Source organism: Pseudophryne corroboree, chromosome 1 (genome assembly GCF_028390025.1).
Source record: "Pseudophryne corroboree isolate aPseCor3 chromosome 1, aPseCor3.hap2, whole genome shotgun sequence".
Taxonomy (NCBI): Eukaryota; Metazoa; Chordata; class Amphibia; order Anura; family Myobatrachidae; genus Pseudophryne; species Pseudophryne corroboree.
The window spans coordinates 706521826-706545825 of record NC_086444.1 but is presented as its reverse complement, the minus strand read 5'-3'; the positions used below and the strand labels follow the sequence as shown (position 1 = coordinate 706545825).

Here is a 24000-nt window from a genome sequence, read left to right as displayed (position 1 = left end):
AATTCCTAGTATGCGCTAGTGTACCTGGCCAATAAAGCTGATTCTGATTTGCTTAATACTTACCTCTCTGAAGTCCCCCGTCGAAGCCATCCCTTTTCGGCAGCGCAATAGAGTTTGAACACTAGGGGGAACAAACTCTATTGCGCCTGCTGAAAACCCCAGAAAGATGGCCATTTTTCCGGAGTTTCGCGCATGCGCAGTAGCAAAATCTTTGGGAAAATGGCCACCGCGCCGTGTTCCCGGAGGTTTGCGCATGCGCAATAGAGTCTGGTCTCGGACTCCATTGCCGCTGCCGCAGAGAAGGTTGGCACCGCCGGGGGACTCCGAAGAGGTAAGTATTAAATGCTGTGCATCAGTCAGAGAGGAGGGGGCCCCTGAAGCAGAAGGCTGCACACGGGCCTCCTCATCTCTTAAAACGCCCCTGCGCAGCACGATATGTCAGACTTACATATAGCACTTCTAAGTGCCTGTGCTGTGGCCCTTGAAGTCTTCTTTCTTCAGAAAAGCTGTTTCCAGGGATGCCTAGCACAGCCCTCCCTGTTAGCTGCCTGCACTGCAAGCACCAACGTACAAACTGAGCTCCAGTGCCTGGAGGCGGGGTTATTGAGGAGGCGGTGCAAGGCATCCTGGGAACAGTCAAAGCTTTAGCCTGTTGGTGCCTCGGATCAAGATCCAACTCTACACCCCAATGTTATTCCCAGTGGAATACCAGTGTACCCCACTGCAGAAAGTAAACAAAAAGTTTCAATCCGTAATTCCATCTTCTGAGAATCCTCAGTGGCAAAATCATTGAGAAGAGGCTAGTGGGAATGGACTTGCCTGTAATGCAGGACTTCTTGCAATGGCTATTCACAGGAAACTTGCAGCTTTGAATTGTAAATGCTTACAAATAATGCTAATATTACTGCAGACTAGAGTGAATAACATGGCATCTTTACAAAAAGATGTGGTGTTTCACAATTACAGATATGGCAAACATGACATCCACTGGAGACCATTCTATATACATAGTACAATAGCTATTAAAATTAGGGTTTTCTTGTTCATTTCTAGATCGTAAGTAACTTTGCTTATATAGATGGAACAGTATTTCATTTCTCAGTACTCTTATTATGAAAGAACTTTTATACTGTACATAGCAAGTAAGGTTTATTCTTGTTATTTAAGACTGATGCAAGCATTATGATTTGCCATTTAAAAAAACTATAGAATTTAATGCATGGGTTGCAAGCCAAATACAATTACTGTATTACTGTTAAAACAAGACTATTCACCATGTCTACAGAGATTATTTTTAATCTGCAAACTGCATGAATCACTGCAGCTGTTCATATAATGTAACTTGTGATTAAAGGAGCACTAAATAATAACATTTTCAGATGTGATGTATTAAGGATAAAAAATAATAATAATAATTGCAGTATAAACCTTGCATTCCATTACAGCCTTGTTCAAATAAAAATGCTGCATTGGTGGGAAGCTGACCTTTACTGTTACTCTAATATTAAATAAAGCTGTTACAAGTAATCTGGTCATAGTGGATTCTTGAACAAATTAGTCTGTTGTAACATTAGATAGCTAAATGTTATATAAAGGGGTGGTATTCAGTATGCCGGCTGTTGGGATCCCTGCGCTCAGTATACCGGCGCTGGAATCCCGACACCCGGCATACCGACAACTATTCTTCCTCTTGGGGGTCCACGATCCCCCTGGAGGGAGAATAAATAGCATGGCGCGCAGAGCGCACCACCGTGCCCGCAGCGTGCAAGCCCGCAAGGGGCTCATTTTTGCTCGCCCCGCTGCCGGCATGCCGGCGGTCGGGTTCCCAGCACCAATATCCCGATCGCCGGCACTCATACTACACCCATATAAAGCAGTTTATATTTTTTAGTAGCTATTTTTTTTAACCTAAAAAAAAATAATAATAATAATAATAATAATAATACTTCTTATACTAATAATACATTTACACACAAAAAAAACATAAATGTGTTGACTGGTTACAGGTGGTCATTCCGAGTTGTTCGTTCGCTAGCTGCTTTTAGCAGCATTGCAAACGCTAGGCCGCCGCCCTCTGGGAGTGTATCTTAGCTTAGCAGAATAGCGAACGAAAGATTAGCAGAACTGCTACTAAATAATTTCCTGCAGTTTCTGAGTAGCTCCAGGCCTACTCCTAGATTGCGATCAGCTCGGTCCGTTTAGTTCCTGGTTTGACGTCACAAACACGCCCTGCGTTCGGCCAGCCACTCCCCCGTTTCTCCAGCCACTCCTGCGTTTTTGCCTGACACGCTTGCGTTTTTTAGCACACTCCCGGAAAATGCTCAGTTACCACCCAGAAACGCCCCTTTCCTGACAATCACTCACCGATCAGCAGTGCGACTGAAAAGCGGCGCACGAAAAAACAGCAAAACTGCTACGTTTTTAGTTAAATAACTAAGCGCATGCGCGCTACGTACCATGCGCATGCGCATTTAGCAGCAAATCATAGCATAGCGAAAATCGTCAACGAGCGAACAACTCGGAATGACCACCACAGTACGGATACTGTTTTCTTACAGTCTTCATGCTGAAAGTCAAATGAGGTACACTGATACAGGAATGAATGATGTTAGTGTCAGGTAGCACAGTAATGAGTAATGCATGCACAATCCACCTCAGCACCAATGTTTAACAAGCAAACTAGTTTACAAGATAGTGTAGAGAAACAGTTGAGGTTATGGGGTCTGCTTTTAAGGGTATCCAGTCAGAAGGTCAACACTAACCAAGTCAACATTCAAAATGGCAACACCCCAATGTCAACATGGTTCAAACTGTCCACAGGCACTATGTCAATATCCTCAGAATGTCGATATGTTCACAATGTATACTTCTGGACGGTCATCAACTGAAATGCTGAGGGTGCCTTATGCTGGGTACACACTGGCCGATTTATCGGCTGTTCTCTTGAACGCCCGATATATTGTATGCCCGTCAGCCAGTGTGTACGAGCGATACGTCTGTGAACGCAGTCGTTCCCAGGCTTATCACGTTGGCTCTGCAGCACAGCAGAGAGCCAATATATCTAACAATATATTGTTGCATTATGATGTGTAAATGGGCCCGCACACTTGCTGCAGACGCCGGCGGTTATTGACAGCACAACTGGGCGGGCGCATGTAAATGCCCGCCCAGTTCGAGACATCAGTCCCGACGGATCGGGCAGTGTATATGCACAACACACTGCCCGGTCCGTCTATAGATATATCTGCAGATCAATTGATATAGTCTATAAGTGTCTACCCAGTTTAAGATTAGGGCAGGCTGCAGGTGGAGGTTACAATTAGACTATGGAGGTTAGGGTTGGGCACCAGGCGGAGGGTTAGGGGTAGGGAGTAGGGGTTAATACTGACTGCATCCTCACGTGACCCAAAAGATGATGCTAGATCCACTGCAGCCGCCAGAAGACAGTAATGCACCGAGGGACAGATTATTGACATATCATCCATGTAGACATGATGAATGTTGACATGGTCACTGTCAACCAATCATACCCAATCCACTCTGCTTCTATCAGACCAGTAGTTATTCTATAGATTTCTTTAATTGTAATGAATAAACCTTGTAAACTTTCATGTTACAAACATGCATCATCAGTAATAATAGTAACCACAGTGGGGAAGCAACAACATGTTCATGCTACTTACATATTCAGCTGTATCATCCATTTCCCACTGAAGCAAGCAAAGGAAGAAACAAGCACATGAATTGTAGCTGGAAAGTGTAGATTTCAGAAATGATTACTGACCTATAGCAGTGGATAACAAATACAAATACTAACCATTATACAAAACATGTAGTAGTGGGAGAAGGGGACAGTTGACCATTGTGGGGGGGAGTTGCTGAGTATTCTTATCATTAGGCCCTGCCACCTCACTGTATAATTCTGTGAATTGGGACCATGAAGAGGGAGTCTGGCCAAGACCATGCAAATCTCTGAGAATCACCTCATCGCAGGATGCCAGCAAGTGACAAACGCTTCGGGAGTCTCCCAGATTTTGCAGGAGAGTAAGCAAGTATGGTGTCACCTAAAGTCCCAAGTATTCCCACGCTAGACCTGTTCAAAAAGACATTTGTGTGGTTGTTTACTAAGCGCAACCCAGCACATTGATCTACAATTGAGGATTTCAAGGAAATACAGGTGTGTCCTTGTACATCTAGCCTCAAATATGCCATGTGGAACGAGAAGTCTGGTGCTAGTGAGCTACCAGGTCCTGTGTGCCATTCATTGTTTTTGTGTACTTTTCACCCAAATTTACATATGGCGGACTGTGATGTTACAAAACAATTTCACAATATGCATCGCAGTGTGACTAAGACAGAATTGTGAGCAGAAAAGAAGCAAAAAAGAGTCTTAGCGCAGGCAGAGTCTCATGGAACATGGTGCGCCAATGAAAACTGAAGTGGAGGTGCAACCCATATTAACCAATTAGATCTTAACTATGATTTTCAAGTATGTAGATTAGTTGACATCTTGTACTGGTATATAATTAATTGTTAGATCAGTCAATATTAAGAAAACTGACCATTGATTATTCAGTATTATTAGTATTCAATACAACTAAAGAAGAAAGACACAATTACCAGGACAACCATGTAAATGAGCTGTTCCAGGAGTATAGTGGGTCATTAAGGTGAGGTTGCACCTGAGACTACAGTATCAGCACAAAGTACCGATTTTTGGTACTTTGTGCATGTGCACGAGCTGTTTTGAGCGTGCGAGAATGGGTCCTGCAGCATAGGATGCAGGTCACTATCAGACTATCATTGACTGACAATCTGATGCCATTTCAGGGATAGGGAGGGGGTAGCGACAGGCTCCATTCGGAAATTTAGGGGGTATGAAAAAGGCAAGGGATCTCCATTGTATGATGAAGATTTCCTGAACTCTGCGACAGGCGGCTTGCGCGGCATCACAGGTGCCGTAAGCCACGCATTGGTGGGTTCTTTTACCTGATGCTGCATCCTAGGATACAGCTCGGATCACTAGTGCAGCAGGAGGTGTCTGCATGTAATAGACGCCTCCTGCTGCATTAACTTACAGCACTATCACTTCTGCTTCCAAGGAAGTAGCAGTGATAGCACCTTCAACCACACCTGAATGACCCCCATTGTCATTTGATGAAAGCACACACACACACAGTTTATGACTGGCTGGATAAAAGATGAATCCACCATAATCTATGGTCTCAGCATCTCTACACTAAGGGGTATATGCAATTCCGGGCGAATTGCGGGTTTTTTTCGCCCATTTTTTTATTCAACACAATTGGACCGTCGAATTCCGGCCGGCGGGTGCCGGAATTTGACATATTCAATAAAAAACGGATTCGACAGTCCCGCTGTCGAAAAACGGAGCAATTGACGGATGTGTGCGTCCTGGATTCGACTTTTTGGACGGCACAAAAATGGTTAAAAAACATTGAAAAAAATTGCGTGGGGTCCCCCCTCCTAAGCATAACCAGCCTCGGGCTCTTTGAGCCGGTCCTGGTTGTAAAAATACGGGGGGGAAATTGACTGGGGATTCCCTGTATTTTTAGAACCAGCACCGGGCTCTGCGTCCGGTCCTGGTGCAAAAAATGCGGGGGACAAAAAGCGTAGGGGTCCCCCGTATTTTCAACACCAGCACCGGGCTCCACTAGCTGGAGAGATAATGCCACAGCCGGGGGACACTTTTATACCGGTCCCTGCGGCCGTGGCATTAAATCGCCAACTAGTCACCCCTGGCCGGGGTACCCTGGAGGAGTGGGGACCCCTTAAATCAAGGGGTCACCCTCCCTCCAGCCACCCAAGGGCCAGGGGTGAAACCCGAGGCTGTCCCCCCCCATCTATTGGCTGCGGATGGGGGGCTGATAGCCTTGTGTAAAATGAAAGAATATTGTTTTTTTGCAGAATAACTACAAGTCCCAGCAAGCCTCCCCCGCAAGCTGGTACTTGGAGAACCACAAGTACCATCATGAGGGAAGGAAACGGGCCCGCTGGTACTTGTAGTTCTTCTGCAAAAAAAAATACCCAAATAAAAACAGGACACGCACACCGTGAAAGTACAACTTTATTACACACATGCCGACACACACATACTTACCTATGTTCACACGCCGACCTCTGTCCACTTGTCCAAGTAGAGTCCGGGGTACCTGAAAATAAAATTATACTCACCTAAATCCTGGTGTCCTGTTCTTTATTTTGTAATCCACGTATTTGGCAAAAAAACAAACCGCATTTACCCGATCCACGAACTGAAAGGGGTCCCATGTTTACACATGGGACACCTTTCCCCGAATGCTGAGACCCCCCGTGACTCCTGTCACAGAGGGTCCCTTCAGCCAATCAGGGAGCGCCACGTCGTGGCACTCTCCTGATTGGCTATGCACGTCTGAGCTGTCAGACAGCGCATCGCAAAGCCTCTCCATTATCTTCAATGGTGGGAACTTTGCGGTCAGCGGTGAGGTTACTCGCGGTCAGCGGCTGACCGCGGGTAACCTCACCGCTGACCGCAAAGTTCCCACCATTGAACATAATGGAGCGGCTTTGCGATGCGCTGTCTGCCAGCTCAGACGCGCACAGGCAATCAGGAGAGTGCCACGACGTGACGCTCCCCGATTGGCTGAAGGGACCCTCTGTGACAGGAGTCACGGGGGGTCTCAGCATTCGGGGAAAGGGGTCCCATGTGTAAACATGGGACCCCTTTCAGTTCGTGGATCGGGTAAATGCGGTTTGTTTTTTTGCCAAGTACGTGAAGTTGCCAAGTACTGTAAAGAACAGGACACCAGGATTTAGGGGAGTATAATTTTATTTTCAGGTACCCCGGACTCTACTTGGACAAGTGGACAGAGGTCGGCGTGTGAACATAGGTAAGTATGTGTGTGTCGGCATGTGTGTAATAAAGTTGTACTTTCACGGTGTGCGTGTCCTGTTTTTATTTGGGTATTTTTTTTGCGGAAGAACTACAGGTACCAGCGGGCCCGTTTCCCCCCCGAATGCTGGTACTTGTGGTTCTCCAAGTACCAGCTTGCAGGGGAGGCTTGCTGGGACTTGTAGTTCTTCTGCAAAAAAACAATAATCTTTCATTTTACACAAGGCTATCAGCCCCCCATCCGCAGCCAATGGATGGGGGGGGGACAGCCTCGGGCTTCACCCCTGGCGCTTGGGTGGCTGGAGGGGGGGGGACCCCTTGATTTAAGGCGTCCCCACTCCTCCAGGGTACCCCGGCCGGGGGTGACTAGTTGGGGATTTAATGCCATGGCCGCAGGGACAGGTATAAAAGTGTCCCCCGGCTGTGGCATTATCTCTCCAGCTAGTGGAGCCCGGTGCTGGTGTAAAAAGTACGGGGGACCTCTACGCTTTTTGTCCACCGTATTTTTTGCACCAGGACCGGACGCAGAGCCCGGTACTGGTTCTAAAAATATGGGGGATCCCCTGTCAATTTTTCCCCCGTATTTTTACAACCAGGACCGGCTCAAAGAGCCCGAGGCTGGTTATGCTTAGGAGGGGGGACCCCACGCATTTTTTTTTCTGAATTTTAACCCATTCCCACCGAAAACCATGCTCTCTCAATTTTAGTCAGTTAAAAAAATATATATTATTTTAAAAAATATATAAATAATAGTTGTAAATCCTAATAGACAAACCAAGAACCTAATCCCTTCTAATATAAATAGATATGCTATTAGCAATAAAAAAAACACGTTTTTAAATTTTTTTATTAGATTCAGCCAGCAAAGTGAGGCGGAATGAAATTGACGAATTTACTGTCGAAAAGCACTGTTGTCGAATCGACATTCTTCAATTGAATATGCTTTTGTCGAAAAGCTGCATTTTTACCATTGCAGACATGTCGAATTTGACAACTGTCGAATTTGAAAAAGTCGAATCTGAAAAGTCCGTTTTTTTGTCGAAAAGTACTGTATTGCATTGTCAAAAAAAAATTTGTGTCGAAAATGCCCCGTTTTTCGACATTTTCGGCAATTGCGGTCGAATTGCCGAAAATGTCGAAAAACGGGGCATTTTCGACACAAATTTTTTTACACAAAGTATTAGCAGAAGTGTCAGTGTAGTCAGTCAATAAATAGACTTAAGAGCATATTGTAAACAATTCGGCAAAGTTCAAAACTCCTGTGATTCTGTGACTTTAGGCTCCTCAGACGATGGGCCTCTTGAAGACTTCTTTGGCAATAGAGCAGTATTTATATTTGGCAACACTCCACCATCAGCAATAGTGATGTTATCAAACAGCTTGGACAGTTCTTCATCATTCCTAACAGCCAACTGTATATGGCTGTATTTTAAAGTGGCTGATGGACTAGCAAGGCACTTGAAACCAGGACACAATCTGATTGGATAAGTGATTAAACTTTAAAAAGCACAAACAGCAAAATGAGCAATGGTGTTTTTAGCTATGTGCCAATAACTGAAAATAAACGTGAATGTCATGTGTGAACCTGAATATAGCAATTAAATCAGCGTTTTACCAAACTTTTTTAAATCACGGCACCTTAGAGTATCAGATTTGTTTTTATAGCACTCGTAGGCCAAAAGTTTCTTATTTAGAAAAAAATATATGAAATTAAGTAAATTTTGTTTATATGTCATCCTTAGTTTCACTTACTGTATGTGGTGAGGAGCAGTATTCGCTTCTGTTTGTCCATATATTTTATGACTGGAAGACAGAAGCACTGGTTTTGCCTATCACATTGACCATAAATACTGTGATTGGGATCACCAACCCAAGTCAGCCCTGCAAGTGCCCTGAGGCACCCCAAAGTGCCTAGGCACCCAGTTTGGGAACCACTGGATTAGATAGTTACAATGTGGGCTACTGTTACAAGCAACAGTTAAGAATTGAAATTCAGTCCAAGCAGATGAGGACATTACCTCCTTGATGACTCAACCTTATAAAAACTTTTTGGACTTTCATCTGTTTTTCTTTTTGGACTAATCAGGTGATAATGTATCCAATTTGAAAGATTTTCTTTGATTGTGAAGTTTTAACACTAATCCATCTTTTAGGTGGTAGCGCCCAAGGGGGGTAATTCAGAGTTGATCGCAGCAGCAAATTTGTTAGCAGTTGGGCAAAACCATGTGCACTGCAGGTGTGGCAGATATAACATATGCAGAAAGAGTTAGATTTGGGTGGGTTATTTTGTTTCTGTGCAGGGTAAATACTGGCTGCTTTAATTTTTACACTGCAATTTAGATTTTAGTTTGAACACAACATACCCAAATCTAACTCTCTCTGCACATGTTATATCTGCCCCCCCCCCCTGCAGTGCACATGGTTTTGCCCAACTGCTAACAAATTTGCTGCTACGATCAACTCTGAATTAGGCCCAAGGTGTGTTCAAGTGCCGTATTATCATGATATGCAGCATGTCTATAATCTGTGTGCAATTGCGGCTCTATCTGCATCTGAAATGTCACGTAACACTGAAAACACTGTAGCACAGCATTTAGTATGAATGTAGAATATAGTAAAGCTGCATATGATTGTAACCAGCAGAAGCTGCGTGTGCATCCTAGATGCATTTTTGTGGAAAAACACGCAAAAAAAAAGTACTCTGTGTTACCGAGTCACACGACACTCACATGCTATGTGTAACGCAACTTCTAGCAGATGGAGCAAAGATGTAAGAGGACACATCTGTATGATAGCTATATATAATATCTTATTAGATGGCTGTTACATAGTGCCTAAGAAACTGGGTTAATTAATAAATATAACTTCAGAAGTGCCTTCATTTATGTAGCTACATATACCAAAAATCTAATTTCAATAAATATCTTTAAACAGTACAGTACATTGGTCTAACAATTAAATATCAAGAGGATTGATATATGTCATATTTTCAAGTGAACTTTCAGACAGTGTATAGTGATGCAAATTATCTAGACTTAATTTTCAGCTATATGAATATCACAAGTAGAACGGCTTGTGAATGAAATGCCAGCGGTCAGAATCCCAAAAGTCACAATCCTAACTACATCCCAGTGGAACATATATCACTCATTATTCCTGATATCCTCTAAATTATATACATACATTTGAAACACTCAAGTACTGTAGCACTTTAAATGTTGGAGATCAAGATCATATGAAGACAGCCACTTCTACTTGATATTCTGTCTAACATCAGATAATAAAGGTTACTGAATTTTAGGCATGGCCCAACCGGCAAGCAGTAAAGATGATATTACATGGAGCTCTAGTTAAAGGAACTAGAATAACACTTTGGGGACCTTCCCAGATATCCTATTCAGCTCCATCAATGCCCATCTGCCTGCCTGTCTGTGTGGTTAGGTTTGCGGAGCTGGGGGGGGGTGCTCTCAGGTGTCCTTGCAGGTTGCTCCCTGTTCCCCACTGTAAACCAGAGGCCTAGAGTTTCCTTGCTCCAGACTTTGTGCAGCGAGGGACCTGGCCCAGCTCCGGAACCCAGAGTGACCGTCTCCATTTCCCTCTCTAGACTCCAGTGGGGCAGGACAGTGGTGGTCCGAGTCGGGTGGCATGGAAGAATCTGCAGCTGAGGTGCAGAAGCAAATCCTGAAACCACAACCTCCACACTCAGCTCTCTGCCTTGAGCAGGGTCATATGGGTTCCCCATCTCTTCACTGAGCACAACTTGCTTAACACTCAGGAGGGTACTGTGCCCTACAGGCTCCAGAGCTCTTTTCCAGTATAATAGTGCAATGTGGTCAGTGCTGGCATGGCTGTGCACTGACAGTGTATAACCACTGTTTCTACAGTGTTTAACTACAGGCTTCTTTAGATGGTGCTCTCTGCTTGATTATTCCGTTTTCCTTCCATCACTCCTTTCTACATTACTTACAATATCTAATATAATTTTGCTCTCTACACTGAGTCTACTGTAGCAATACTGAGAGCTACCTGTGACTCTTTCATGCCAACTAAATGTTAGAAGGACCCCACGGGGGCCCCCCTTTGAGTTTTTTTTTAAACAGTCATCTCCTGGCCAGGGTGCGAAAGGTGGTGCCACCCCAGAAAAAAATGCCACAAACAGCTATCTACTCTTTTTGCTCCCTTTGATACTACTATGTTGGTCCCTGTCCAGTCTAGCGGCCAGGGTGACGACGCACTGCTGACCCTAGGTTCTATGAAACAACTCTTAGCCTCCTACCAGGCGGATCTCTTCCGGAAATTCAAAGTGGCTTTACAAACATGTCAACAATCTATTGATGTTTTGGACACTGTACTGCCAATCTTAAGAATGAACTTGAAGAAATGGTTAAATCACATAATGACCTCTTTACCCTACACAAGGGAATCCAGGTGGAAGTTATTTTGCGGATCAAGGTTGGACACCCGGAGGACAGACTGCACACAGCAATATCAAAATCCATGGCATACCTGAATCTGTCTTCAACTCCGATCTCATACAGTTTGTTACAGATCTTTTTATGAAGCTTTTACCCACTACGCCTATTAATGACTTCCTCCTGAACCGTATATATCGCTTGCCTAAATCGAGAATTTCCCAACAGATGTCGCAAGGGACACTTTGATGTGTTGCCACTACTTTCATGTCAAGGAAGCAGTTCTCAGAGCAGCTATACCCTCGGATACCGCTACTCCTGTTCTGGGAGACATGACAATGTACGGAGACTTGTCTGTGGCTACGTTGGCCCTTCACAGGCCCTTTTACCAAGTCACCAGAGCCCTCCAGAAAGCTGATATTCCTTACCGTTGGGGCTTCCCGACAAAGTACTGATTAGGCGGAATAGTTACACGCCAGTCATCACTACGCCTTCTGATTGAGTTAAACTGCTAACCTCCTGGAATCTGAAGACATTTCCCTGAAAGCACCTGGTAACCCTTGGATTACACAGGACTTGACAACCGTCACAGTTACACTTTTCCTTACTGTTTATTGTTTGTAGAGTTGATATAAAATTTTCTTTGTTCTTATTTAATCATGAAATAAGCTGGAACTCATGTCCTAGCTTATTAGCACATATAATTTGTATCTCTGGGTATTTTGTACTGATTGTATGTTTGAAATTGTTTATGATTATATGATATGGAAGGATAGTGTGCTTATTATATTGTTTCTCTTCCTATCATACTATTATTGTTTATAATGCAAGGTCGCTGGGCAAGCACTTTGTGTTATACCATCCATGTTGTTTGTTTCCTGTTTTCTTGGATCTCTCCCTAATTCTGGGTATGACATTGGTTTTGGGATTCTTTCAAACATGCTCGCCTGGTCTTTATATATGTTTACTATCCTTAATGGCAGACCACACAACTAAAAAAGTTAACATGTACTTGAATCTTATGATTTGCTTTTGCTGGGACAGAGGTTTAGTTCCTCCCTAGTTGTTTATTTTTCTAACTTTCCCTTCTCCTAGGAGTGATGGAGGAAATCTGCTACCTCCACAAACCCCAATGTGTCACTTACCATTGTGGCCCTTAATAGCACTTATATAGTGCTATATTGGGCTACTTTTTTATCTCCCTTTCCTGTTTCCTTTGACTTTTTTTTTATTTCCCTCTATAGACAGTTTGTGATGTACTACGCTTCCATTGCTGTTTTTTCCCCTTTTATGGATACACTGGTTTTTATGCAAGCAGTCATTTTTTCATCCATCTAATCATCTTATAATTCTGATTTACAATGGTTAATGTAAGGTCATTAAAAGTTAAGGGTTTGCACTCTCTGAACAAAAGGAGACTGGCACTATGGTACTTTGCTAAACTTAACACATTTTACTCATTCACCTGCCCCACAATTCTCCGTACGTGCATACCCCCATTGTTTTATGTCCAATGGACCTAGCAAAAAAGCAGGGTTTGCTATTTTTTATGCTGTACCTGTAACTTTGTACTGTATAGGCAAATCGCAGATCAGGAAGGCTGATATTTAATTTTATTAGGGGAATTGGATGATAAGCCTGTAACACTTGCGGTAGTGTATGCTCCAAACACCAAACAAATCCCATTTACTAGGAAATATAGTAGTGTTTTACAGTCCTGTAGCACTGGTTCATTATTTGTATGAGGGACTTTAACATGGTCCTAGATCCTAGTCTGGATAAATCTTCAAATTATCGTACTTCTCATGCCCTTCCCATCTGTGACCATTCTCAAGCATTTAGACATATCCTTCTTGAGTATGATTTCTATGATGTTTGGAAAGCTAAAAACCCTACGTGTAGAGATTATACATTTTATTCTCCTGTTCATGGTTCATTTTCACAAACTGATCTGGCCACCTTAGATAAATGGATCCTTCAGTAAGTAAAAAAGGCTTCCATTCTGCCGGTATCATGGTCCGATCACTTGGCTATATGCTGTAGAGCTACCCCTAATCTCTGGCGTCTTGGGGACCTCTTACTCTCTAATCAGGGAGCTATACAGACTATTGTCCAGTCTCTCTCCACATATTTGGACACAAATAAACCCGCAGACACTTCTCTGTTTACATTTTGGTGCTCTTTAAAAGCAGTGGTTCGAGGCTCGGCAATTCAAGCTGCAGCTCATCTCCAAAACCTAGCTAGGCAACACCAAGTTGATATAGAACCTCGCATGACAGACCTGGAGACTAGACTTAAGTCTTTCTCGACTATTAAGAAAATCTACCATAAACTTCTCTCAAGTAGGGAGGAATGGAATGTTCTGACCTTTAAACAGGTCAACAAAAATCTGTTAAATTTGAAATACAACTTTTATATACAGGGGGACAGGGTGGATAGAACAATACCAAGGAAGCTGAGCGGAAAACTAGTGAAAGAGAGGATAAGGGTGATTACAGCTATGAACAGAGTTAAATTGTCTGATCTGACTGCAATCGCTAATGCTTTTGCTAAACACTTGTATAATTTGAGTGATGACCCTCTAGTGCCTTAGTCGTCGGAAGATGATATAGATATATTCTTGAAAAATATTCAGTTGCCCTTCCTAGATGCTGACGCTTTGTTGTCTCTTGAACGCCCTTGGTCCTAGGAGTTAGTTAACGCAGTTATTGACTCTCTGCCGACGGAGAGAGCCCCATGTCCTTTATTAATAAGTTTTATAAATGCTTTAAAGATTCCTTGACCCCGGCACTAGTTCAGGTTTTTAACAAAGCCTCAACATGTGGTTTCTTTCCTAGTGAGATGCTGGAGGCGACAAAGGCATTTCACAAACCTGATAAGAATCATAATCTCTCAGCTAACTATTCTTTCCGTTTTTCAAATATCTACCTGTACTTGTCAAGGCTGATCTTTATCACACCTGGTTGTTGCAGAGGCTATATGGGTAAATCTTGGCAGAGAGACTATTAGGATAAATCTGGCTATACATGGACTGGTCCTATTTGGCCAAACTTATAAAATGTGCTTACTCGCAGATGACGTACTATTAACGTTCACTAACCTGGCCTAATCATTGCAGCTTTGTACGAGGTGTAGGGGGGATACACTGAGTTTTCCAGTTATAAATAAAATAGCTCTAAAGCAGAAACCCTCCCTGTTCATTTTACTTCGGAACTCCTATCATCTTTGCGAGCTCAGTACTCGTAAGCCTGGCAGGATGTAAGCCTTAAATATTTAGGGATTCGGATCACCCCAATAATTACAGATTTAATATGATGTAACTATTCTCCTCTTTTGAGTAAAATCTCACAATTTACGAATGATTGGATACTGCAAAATTTGTCATGGATGAGTCATATCAGCGTTAAAAATGTTTTTCCTCCCTATGCCATTGTATTTGTTTAGAACCATACCTATCCTGGTACCAAAATATTTGTTAGCCAAGTTTAATGCAATCTTTATTAAATGTGCTTGGAAATCTGTATCAGTCCACTTGGAAGGCATGGTATGAGTTTGTGTCTGGAGCAGAGGATGTCTCACTCCACTGACCTATCAATAAGGGGTCATGGATTACAAAGGGAGTATACTCTCTGTGGGTGAGGTTACATCGCTTGGTGTCCTACTATCATTTCTCACAGAGAATTCTACAAATTTCTCCAAGTACAGAATTAGTTGTTTAGTATCACGCAGTCACCACATGTGGTGTTGTCCATCCCCCGTTATGTTCATGACTTGGTTTTTAGAGTAGATAACAAAGGGGATATAACGAGATGGTATAATCTCTTGATTTGTCCCCAAAAACCAATTACGTTTTTCTCCCTGGTCAAATGGGAAATAGACCTCTTATGCTGTCTCAGACGATGACTGGCAAGCAATATTACAAACTTGTTTCCACATATCTAAATGCATGTCCCATATTAAACAACTCTATAAGCTTTTTCAGCGATTATATTTAACACCTGACCTATTGCATACTTTGTGGCCAGCCACCTCCAATTTATGTTGGCTTAACTGCAGTAATGTTGGCTCTCTCCTTCATATCTTTTGGACCTGTCTGGTTATCTCCAATCTTTGGACATCAGTATTTGCTCTTGTCTCCACAGTACTTAACGGTCATATAACCCCAAGCCCTTTATGGGCATTGTTTCATGTATATCATGGCGATCTTTTGGCTAATGACAAATAACTCATGGGGCACATACTCATATGACAAAACTATTGTAAGCCCAACACTGGCGCTAACTAGTTGTCCCTAGTATCGATATCATAGAAAATGCTGTTCAATCTCACTATGAGTTTGAAACGGTGTGAATCATGTACTCATCTTTAGCTTTCAACCCTCTTATACGTTGGTTCCCCTGGAGTGAATATTGGTTGACCAAATGACCAGGAGCTCAGAGGTGGACCCTTCCGTTTTCTTCAGCACCTTAGTATGTGCCTCTAATCTTTTGAACCATGAACCAGTACTCTTCACTATGTATTGTAAAACCAGGACCGTAACTAGGGGAGGGCTAAGGGGGCATGCGCCCCGGGAGCAAGACTTGAGGGGGCACCAAGAAGTTACAGAGAAACAGGGTTTTTTGTTTTTTTTAACCAGCAGTGCTGTGCTGCTCCAGTGAGGCAGCAGACAGCACCCTTGGTAATGTCTCTGACCCACCTGTCTGCCCACAGCTGGCTCCAACGCTGTGCGGGTGAGCTCCAGTACCTGGGATCTCTTCAATGCCGGCTAGTGTCTTAAACTCTCTTCTTTCCCGCGCAGTGCTGCGACTAGCGTGCGGTGCACTGTACAAGCTATAGAAGTGCACTGTGCTCTCAGCAGTATCAAGCTCTGCTTTGCCTCCCAGATGGAGGGATTTGGTGTTGCTTATAGGGGGATGTAATGTAGTGATGTAGTGTACCATATAGGGCATGTAGTGTAGTAATGTATTGGAGTATATAGGGGCATGTAGTGCACTGACGTGGTGTAGCATATAAGGGGATATTAGTGTAGTGATGTAGTGTAGCAAATATGGTATGCAGTGCAGTGCATAGGGGCATGTAGTGTAGTGATGTAGTTCAGCGTGTAAGGGATGTAGTATAGTGATGTTGTGCAGTGGATAGGGGAATGTAGTGCAGTGACAAAGTGTTATGATATAGTGCAATGTATGGGGACACACAGTGAAGCATGTAGTTGAACACGCTGGCAGGGCATGTGACGCATACTGTAGGGCATTTGAGGCACATAGGGGAATATTGTCCAATAGTATCACCTTTTTAAAATTTCCTGGTAATCTGATATTTTAGTCTGACAGAGTTTGTTTTAATGTTGTTGTTTTTTTGTTTGGGGGGGCGCAAACTATTGCCTTGCCCCGGGTGACGAAAATCCTAGTTTCGGCCCTGGTATAACTTTCTTCTACCTATTAAGCGCTATAAATTTATATTTTATATTTAAACTTGAAGTGTGTCCCTGTTGGCTATATTACCGGATGATATGTTTATTACTGTTAAACCATTGTACATTTTAATGTGATTCTATGGGGGAAATTCAAATGTTTGAAAAGTCAGTTGGGTTTCTGTTTTTTCCTATCTATTAGACAGGAAAAAAAAGACACCCAACCGACTTTTCAAACATTTGAATTCCCCCCTATGATTTCAATTATGTGGTGTATTCCATTATTGTCGGAAGCTGCCATCTTGTCGGAGAGACAGCAACTTCCGACAGATTTAGGTCGGAAGGGGTTCCTACCTATTCAATGGCGGCTGTTCTTTTCCGACAAGTCGGGATTTCCCAACTTGTCGGAAACCACGTGGATTGTCAGTCTCCACATTGGCTGTCAGAAGCATGGCCAAACCAGAAAGGTTTTAGCCCCGTTTCCGACAATGTCAATCCGACTTTAAAGAAAGTCGGATTGCCATTGTTGGGAACGGGCCAAACCTGACAAGTTTGACTGGGCATTGAATAGTGTGCTGTCGGAGAGGATCCAACAGCAATTGAAAATACCCCACTGTGTACATTAGGTTTTTTGTTTTTGCACCATTTCCTCTTTATTGTTTTCTATATATGGGCTGAATAAAAAGTTAATATTGAAAAAAACAAACTTATTAATTTTAACATGAGATCTATTTACACAAACTGAATTGTTTACCTGAGAGGCCAGATAACCAGTCATGTTGGATATCCCCAATTCCCCAACCTCAGGGGAGTGGGGAATTGCCCAAATCCATTGCTGATGTATGGGGTCTATAAGGCTATCAGGGTAGTCATGAATGAAACTCCTAAAATGTACAGTACTAACAGATAAAAATGGTCTTATAATCACAAAGATAAACATCTACTAGATTCAACACATTAGGAATCTATTATTTAATTAGGAATCTGTTATATAGATATACTGGGCTGCATACAATGCCGATGTTCAAGGAGTTCAGCAATTTTCAGTAATGTATAGGGCATTACTGGGCAGCAACAGGTGGAATGCAGAGATATTGGATTATGGGTGTGGTATGGGAGTGTCATGAGTGTGTCGCTGACAGCAGCTACATACACACAGGACGCCATACACAGGCAGAGAAACTACACCTGCAATAGAGCAGGTGCAATTTATGGTGGTGTGGCTGATGCTTGCATCTTTATATACTAGATGGTAAAGCAGTGTCTATAGATGCTGCAAGTGGGTGTCTCAATCCTAGCACAAGCATACGCACGGACGTACACCAGGGAGGGGCTTTGCAGCTGTAATAGTGTATAGCTGCAGACACGACTGAGACAAAAGACTATTAAGCAGCTGCTTCTGTGTGCAGCTCAGAACTAGGCCATAGTGACATACAAAATAATTTGTTCCCACCTGTTTTCTTGCGTCCTGCTCATTTCTTTATTTTATTATGGTTGCAATATTTTGCGTGTTATTAAAATAATCTTTCTTAAAGAATTAACAAAACAAAACTCTTTCCTCTTCTTTGTATTTTCTAGAAGGTACAAGATACCTGATAGCTAGAATCTGATTGGTTGCTATTGCCACACCTCCACTTTTCCTTTGAAAATCTCTTGACTTAATAAACTAGTAAAAATACATCCTAGTACATCTTTGCTGCAATCACACCAAACAGCCCCTCTCGGCAACGCCAGGTCGCGGGAGAATCTTCTAGTGGTGGGCATCTTTTTTGCATCTTTCTTTGCCGTAAATGCGTCTTATTCGCAACACAATGCGACGAGGATGAATGAATGTGCTGATTAATTTGATATATGAAATTTGTATATATGTTTTAGAAACTTAGTTGCATACAGATATAAAAGTGTCATACAGCAAATTAATCAGCACAGTCTCCTAATGTGTCCTAGTCGCATTGCGTTTTTGGCAAAAAAAAGATGCCCAACGTCAGCAGAGTTACACGAAAACTGGCAGCTCACTCACACCAAACATCTCAAGCTACAGTATATTAATGCATTGCATATTAGAACTGCAGGTAATTCCAAGGACACCTTTGTACTACTAGTTCATGTAGTACAGATGTGTTCTCATACAGAGTTGCTGTGAGCATATGCACATGCACATGTATCACGGCAACACTATGAATTGCTAGGCTGTGAGTAGTCGCACTTGTGGGTCTTTAATGCAGAGTACACGAGAAGTTGCAATGCTCAACACTATAAAAGGATACACCTGTATCATCTGTCTACTGTATAACTCAGGCTCCAATCCTCCATGACACAATGACCATTAAATAAAAAAACAGAATGACTCCCAAACCTCTTACTGAATACTGTTCTCATCTTTCTCACCTGAGCATCAGCCAGCATAATATCTCTTATAAGGGGGAGCCCTTTTGCCTCTCCATTTTCCATTTTAACAAAGTGAACTTGGTAACCACGAATTTGTCCATGTTGGCGGTTTTGAACAGGCGAACGCCAGAACACTTTAATGGCGGTAGAGTTCAGTACTTCCACCTCCACTTTTCGTGGTGGAGCACTGGGTACTGAGGAGAAACAAACAATAACGGTAGTTTATATTTTATATTATATTATATATATATATGTACATATATATATATATATATATAACGAAGATAGGTGACGGCGGCACTCAGGAATAAAGACACAACCACAGCCAGTAGTATCGTTACATTAACAGTGTGAGCTGTATTTCACGGAAGGCAACAGGGACAGCATATCAAGTAACAGTGAGTGCCGGACTTGTTGCAGACTTTATATATATATATATATATATATATATACACACACACACACACACATACACACATATACATATACACACACACATATATATATATATATATATATATATATATAGCGACTGGTGTCGGATCGGCACTCTCCTAAATGGTGGTAAGTTGCTCAGGTGCCTTCTGGAAAAATTCATTCAAACAGACACTGTAGTACATTCAGCGGCACTCAGAGACTGACACAGCTGGAAAAAAGTAAAGTGCTGGTGCTTTTTAATCCATAGTAAAGGCTGGGTGATCCAACGTTTCGGGGCACGAAAGCCCCTTTGTCAAGGTGAGCCAAATACAGAGTGAATAAGAACAAAAACAAAGTGTTACCTTTATGGTGAATAGGACCCGCGGGCGGGAAGAACAGCAGTGTCCGGGGGAGCGTGATGCTTCCGTCCCGGATTGTGTGACGTGTGTGCGCCTCGGTCACATGATCGTCCTGCGCGTCATTGGATGCCTACGTTGCCATGGCATCCTAACAAGCTGGTGTTGTCATGGCTGCCTGGGACTTCCGTGGTCTCCCGATCGCGGAGGTCAAGGAACCGGGCTGCAAGGTAAAAGTGACAAGTGTAAAAACAAAGTGTGCGGTTATAAATTTTTTAGAAGGATCTATAAGTCTGAGACTAAATGGTGTATTAAGAGCTGCATGCATACAACGGTCTTGGAGTGACAATAAACATTGTATGAAAACATATACAAAACATGCTGATAATGTCAGTATGACACAATGTGGTAAAATTGGCAAGTGCTTATCCAAACAAGTACACATCCTGAAAAGATGGCAGTGGTAATGTTGCTAAAACAGCCAAATTAGAGAAAAAGATACAACGTGTAGCTATATTGCCTGAGAACTACCAGTGTTATTGGAATGGAGCTTATGTAAAGAAACGGTCAACACATCCTGCTTCAACTGTGTGGCACTAACTGTATACCACATTCCATTTGGCCCCATTCCATCAAGGGAATACGACTTAGAATACACTCCATTGTATTCTGTCGTTAAGACCCTTCGGTCTCGCGTGTCCAACTTGAACATCCAGCTGGCCTCACGTTTGAGCAGAGTACCTGCCCTATCGCCACCTCTCAGATTGTTGGGTATGTGGTCAATGATTTGAAAATGTAGATCCTTCAAAGAATGTTGTTTTTCTACATAGTGTCTAGCAACAGGTTGTTCAGATCTCTTCAGTATTAGTGCCGCCTTTAGTGCAGATCTATGTAACGCAAAGCGTTCCCTGGCATTGCGTATGGTCTTGCCCACGTATTGGTACTTGCATGGACAGGTGATTAAATAAACAATATATGTCGTTGTGCATGTGAGCACATGCTTGATGTTATATGTTCTACCTGTCGTACTGGAGGTAAACGTCAGAGGGACTTACACCAGCTGATGAAGAACTCAGCATGGACGACATATACCATCAACTGATTAAAATGAAGAAAAGAGAATTGGACTATCTCATGCATGGCATTTCTCTGTCTAATTATCATCGAGACAAGATGATCCCAAGAGGCTTCCGCATTCGGAATGTCCCTACCATTGGCCGGTTTAACACAGAGTTCTGTGACCGGTGGACAGGGATCCTTAATATATGTAGTATGGATCTCATGCTGCTGGTAGTGGAGGAAGCCGGCAGGGAACTCAAACTAACCAGAGATAAGATCCAATCTTTTGAGCTGGAACATCACCAGCTATTAACCATGGAGTGCAATCAGGCAACCATAAAAAAGATGCAAACAGCATGCGATAATCATAAGAAGGATTTAATCAAATTCAAACGGGCCAAACAGCATACAGTCCAGGAGGACTATGAAACAAACAGCGTCTACCGTTGGCTCTCTGGAGGAGAACCAGGCAACCACAAACCATACAACTATCGATCAAAGCATGGTTGGCGCAGACGCAGAGAAGAGAGACCAAGGGACAATTTCACCTCAAACAGTGATAGTGATTTTGTCATAGCCGATTCAGAAGGCCCGATGGAATTTCAGGAGGCCCCTTTAGGGGCAAAGCCTGCCGTAACGGCAGTCACAAAAACCAGAGGATGCCCACCCGCAGAGGACAACAAAACAAGAGGCTCCAGAAACACCAAGAAGACAACATGATTTACAACCTTTCTGATCGTGCACTCACTGAGCTAGAAATTCAAGTTCTCAACCATGGCCTGTCATTTGTTCCTACAAGCAGGTTTGACAAATTAACTTGGCAAACCGAGCTAAATAAGTTTGCCCGCAAACTCCGCTTACAAGAGTTCTTTCAGGAACATACACCTACTGCTACACCTGAACCACATCAAAGCTTCATTAATTCCGTACGGAACTTCAAATTCGATCCGACTTCGTCCAATTCATCTATAAAGACCTTCACTCGATTGCTGGACGAGTCAGTAACGAAATATACAGATGCCGACCAAAACAAGCACTACAACATGTCACGATCTGAATTTAAAGCTTTAAAGAGAATGGGAACCTACAAAGATATTGTAATCCGCCCCGCCGATAAAGGGGGCGGAATAGTCATAATGAATCTGACTGACAATAAAAGTGAGACATATCGACAGCTGGCGGACACGAATGTATTTGAGGCTCTGACTACAGATCCGACCAATCAATACAAGGCAGAAGTTGACGACATACTTGATGCAGCTCTTGCATCAGGATTTATGTCCAGCAAATTATGCAGTGCCCTTAAACAAGAGTTTCCTGTAGTGCCGCTATTATTTTTAGTGCCCAAAATCCATAAGAACATGGACAGTCCGCCAGGTAGGCCCATAATCTCTGCGCACAACGCACTTTACCAGCCTATATCCATCTTTCTGGATAGCATCCTTCAGCCACTCATTAGTCAACAACCAAACTATATCAAAGATACCACCAGCTTCCTGAATCAGCTAAAAACAGTGGGCACGGTACCTATAGGGACCATCATCTAGTGTTCATTCTAGCACCCTGCACCTTTCAAAAGCCATGCAGTTCTTCTTTCCTGCCTGGGGTGTCGCTCTCTGCTCTGGTGCTTCTCAGCACACTCTGGTCTGTATTTCTGTGCTGAGATACAGACCAGAGTGTTCTGAGAAGCACCAGAGCAGACAGCGACACCCCAGGCAGGAAAGAAGAACTGCACAGATTTTGAAAGGTGCAGGGTGCTAGAATGAACACTAATCATCTGCACTGTAGACATTTGCAGTCTCTACACAAGCATCCCGCACGATCAAGGGTTAGTTGCAATGAAGTCTTTTTTGGTCCAATCAAACATGAAAAGTTTGGACCACAATTTATTTCTCCAACTATTAGAATTAACACTGACCCGCAATTATTTTTTATTTGACGGGAAATTCTACCGCCAAGTAAGCGGATGCTCCATGGGGAGCAATGTATCCCCTTTATTTGCCAACGTATTTATGTTGATGGAAGAACAACTAATGTTTTTTAATAGTGGCGAATTCACAAAGTACATCTTACACTATTCTAGATACATAGATGACGTCTTCATGCTATGGACTGGCGGTAAAGAAAAATTTGAAGTCTTCATCACAAGCATCAATAATAGATGGTCTCCCATCAAAGTCACAGCTCAATGTGACTCCAGTAGGCTAAATTATTTGGACGTGAACGTTACCATTAAGGACGGAGCGATACACACTGAGGTGTACCACAAGCCCACTGATAAAAACACCCTTTTGCGCTATAACAGCCATCATCCTATAGCCCTCAAAAGGGGGCTACCCAAGTCGCAATACATCAGGGCAGCCAGAATTACAAGTGACCCCGACAAACTCAAAGGGGCCTTGATGGATGTAACCGAACGGTTCAAGAACAGAGGCTACAAGAGTGGGTCATTACAGAAATATGAGCAACAAGTAACAGCTATGAACAGAGATGACCTCCTGAAACCCAAAATCAAGAGTGACCAGGCAATCATACCCTTTGTCTCACGGTACAATACTTCCAGTCCAGTGGTTCCTCGAGCTCTCAATGTGCTATGGCCCATAGTGGTGACAGATAAAAATCTTACCACGTTACGGAAGAAGAGGCCCATGATGTGTCACACCAAGGGCAAAAGCATCAAAGATTTCGTGGGTCACTCTGATATCACAGGTTTTGATTCCACACCAGTTACTAACTTCTTAACAAAACCAGCAGGCTGCTACAAATGCCTAGGCTGCGAGACATGCAAATATATGATCACCGGCCCGACATTTACCTCCAGTACGACAGGTAGAACATATAACATCAAGCATGTGCTCACATGCACAACGACATATATTGTTTATTTAATCACCTGTCCATGCAAGTACCAATACGTGGGCAAGACCATACGCAATGCCAGGGAACGCTTTGCGTTACACAGATCTGCACTAAAGGCGGCACTAATACTGAAGAGATCTGAACAACCTGTTGCTAGACACTATGTAGAAAAACAACATTCTTTGAAGGATCTACATTTTCAAATCA

The 24000-nt window shown here is 42.9% G+C and overlaps 1 protein-coding gene across 15 annotated transcripts in view; it reads right to left on the bottom strand.

Annotated features, from left to right (window-relative positions):
* The window catches only part of PTPRS (protein tyrosine phosphatase receptor type S), a 752553-nt gene that overhangs the window by 363171 nt on the left and 365382 nt on the right, over positions 1–24000 (bottom strand). For 8 of the 15 annotated variants that reach the window (XM_063914875.1, XM_063914874.1, XM_063914881.1 and 5 more), the window contains 2 exons: positions 19103–19296; positions 3684–3710 (listed from right to left, as the gene is read on the bottom strand). The exons of 4 other annotated variants lie outside the window; for them this stretch is intronic. In XM_063914875.1, coding sequence (XP_063770945.1) covers positions 3684–3710; positions 19103–19296 — 221 coding nt within the window. The remainder of the gene's footprint in view (positions 1–3683; positions 3711–19102; positions 19297–24000) is intronic. 3 more of the 15 variants (XM_063914878.1, XM_063914879.1, XM_063914882.1) reach the window with 1 other exon arrangement.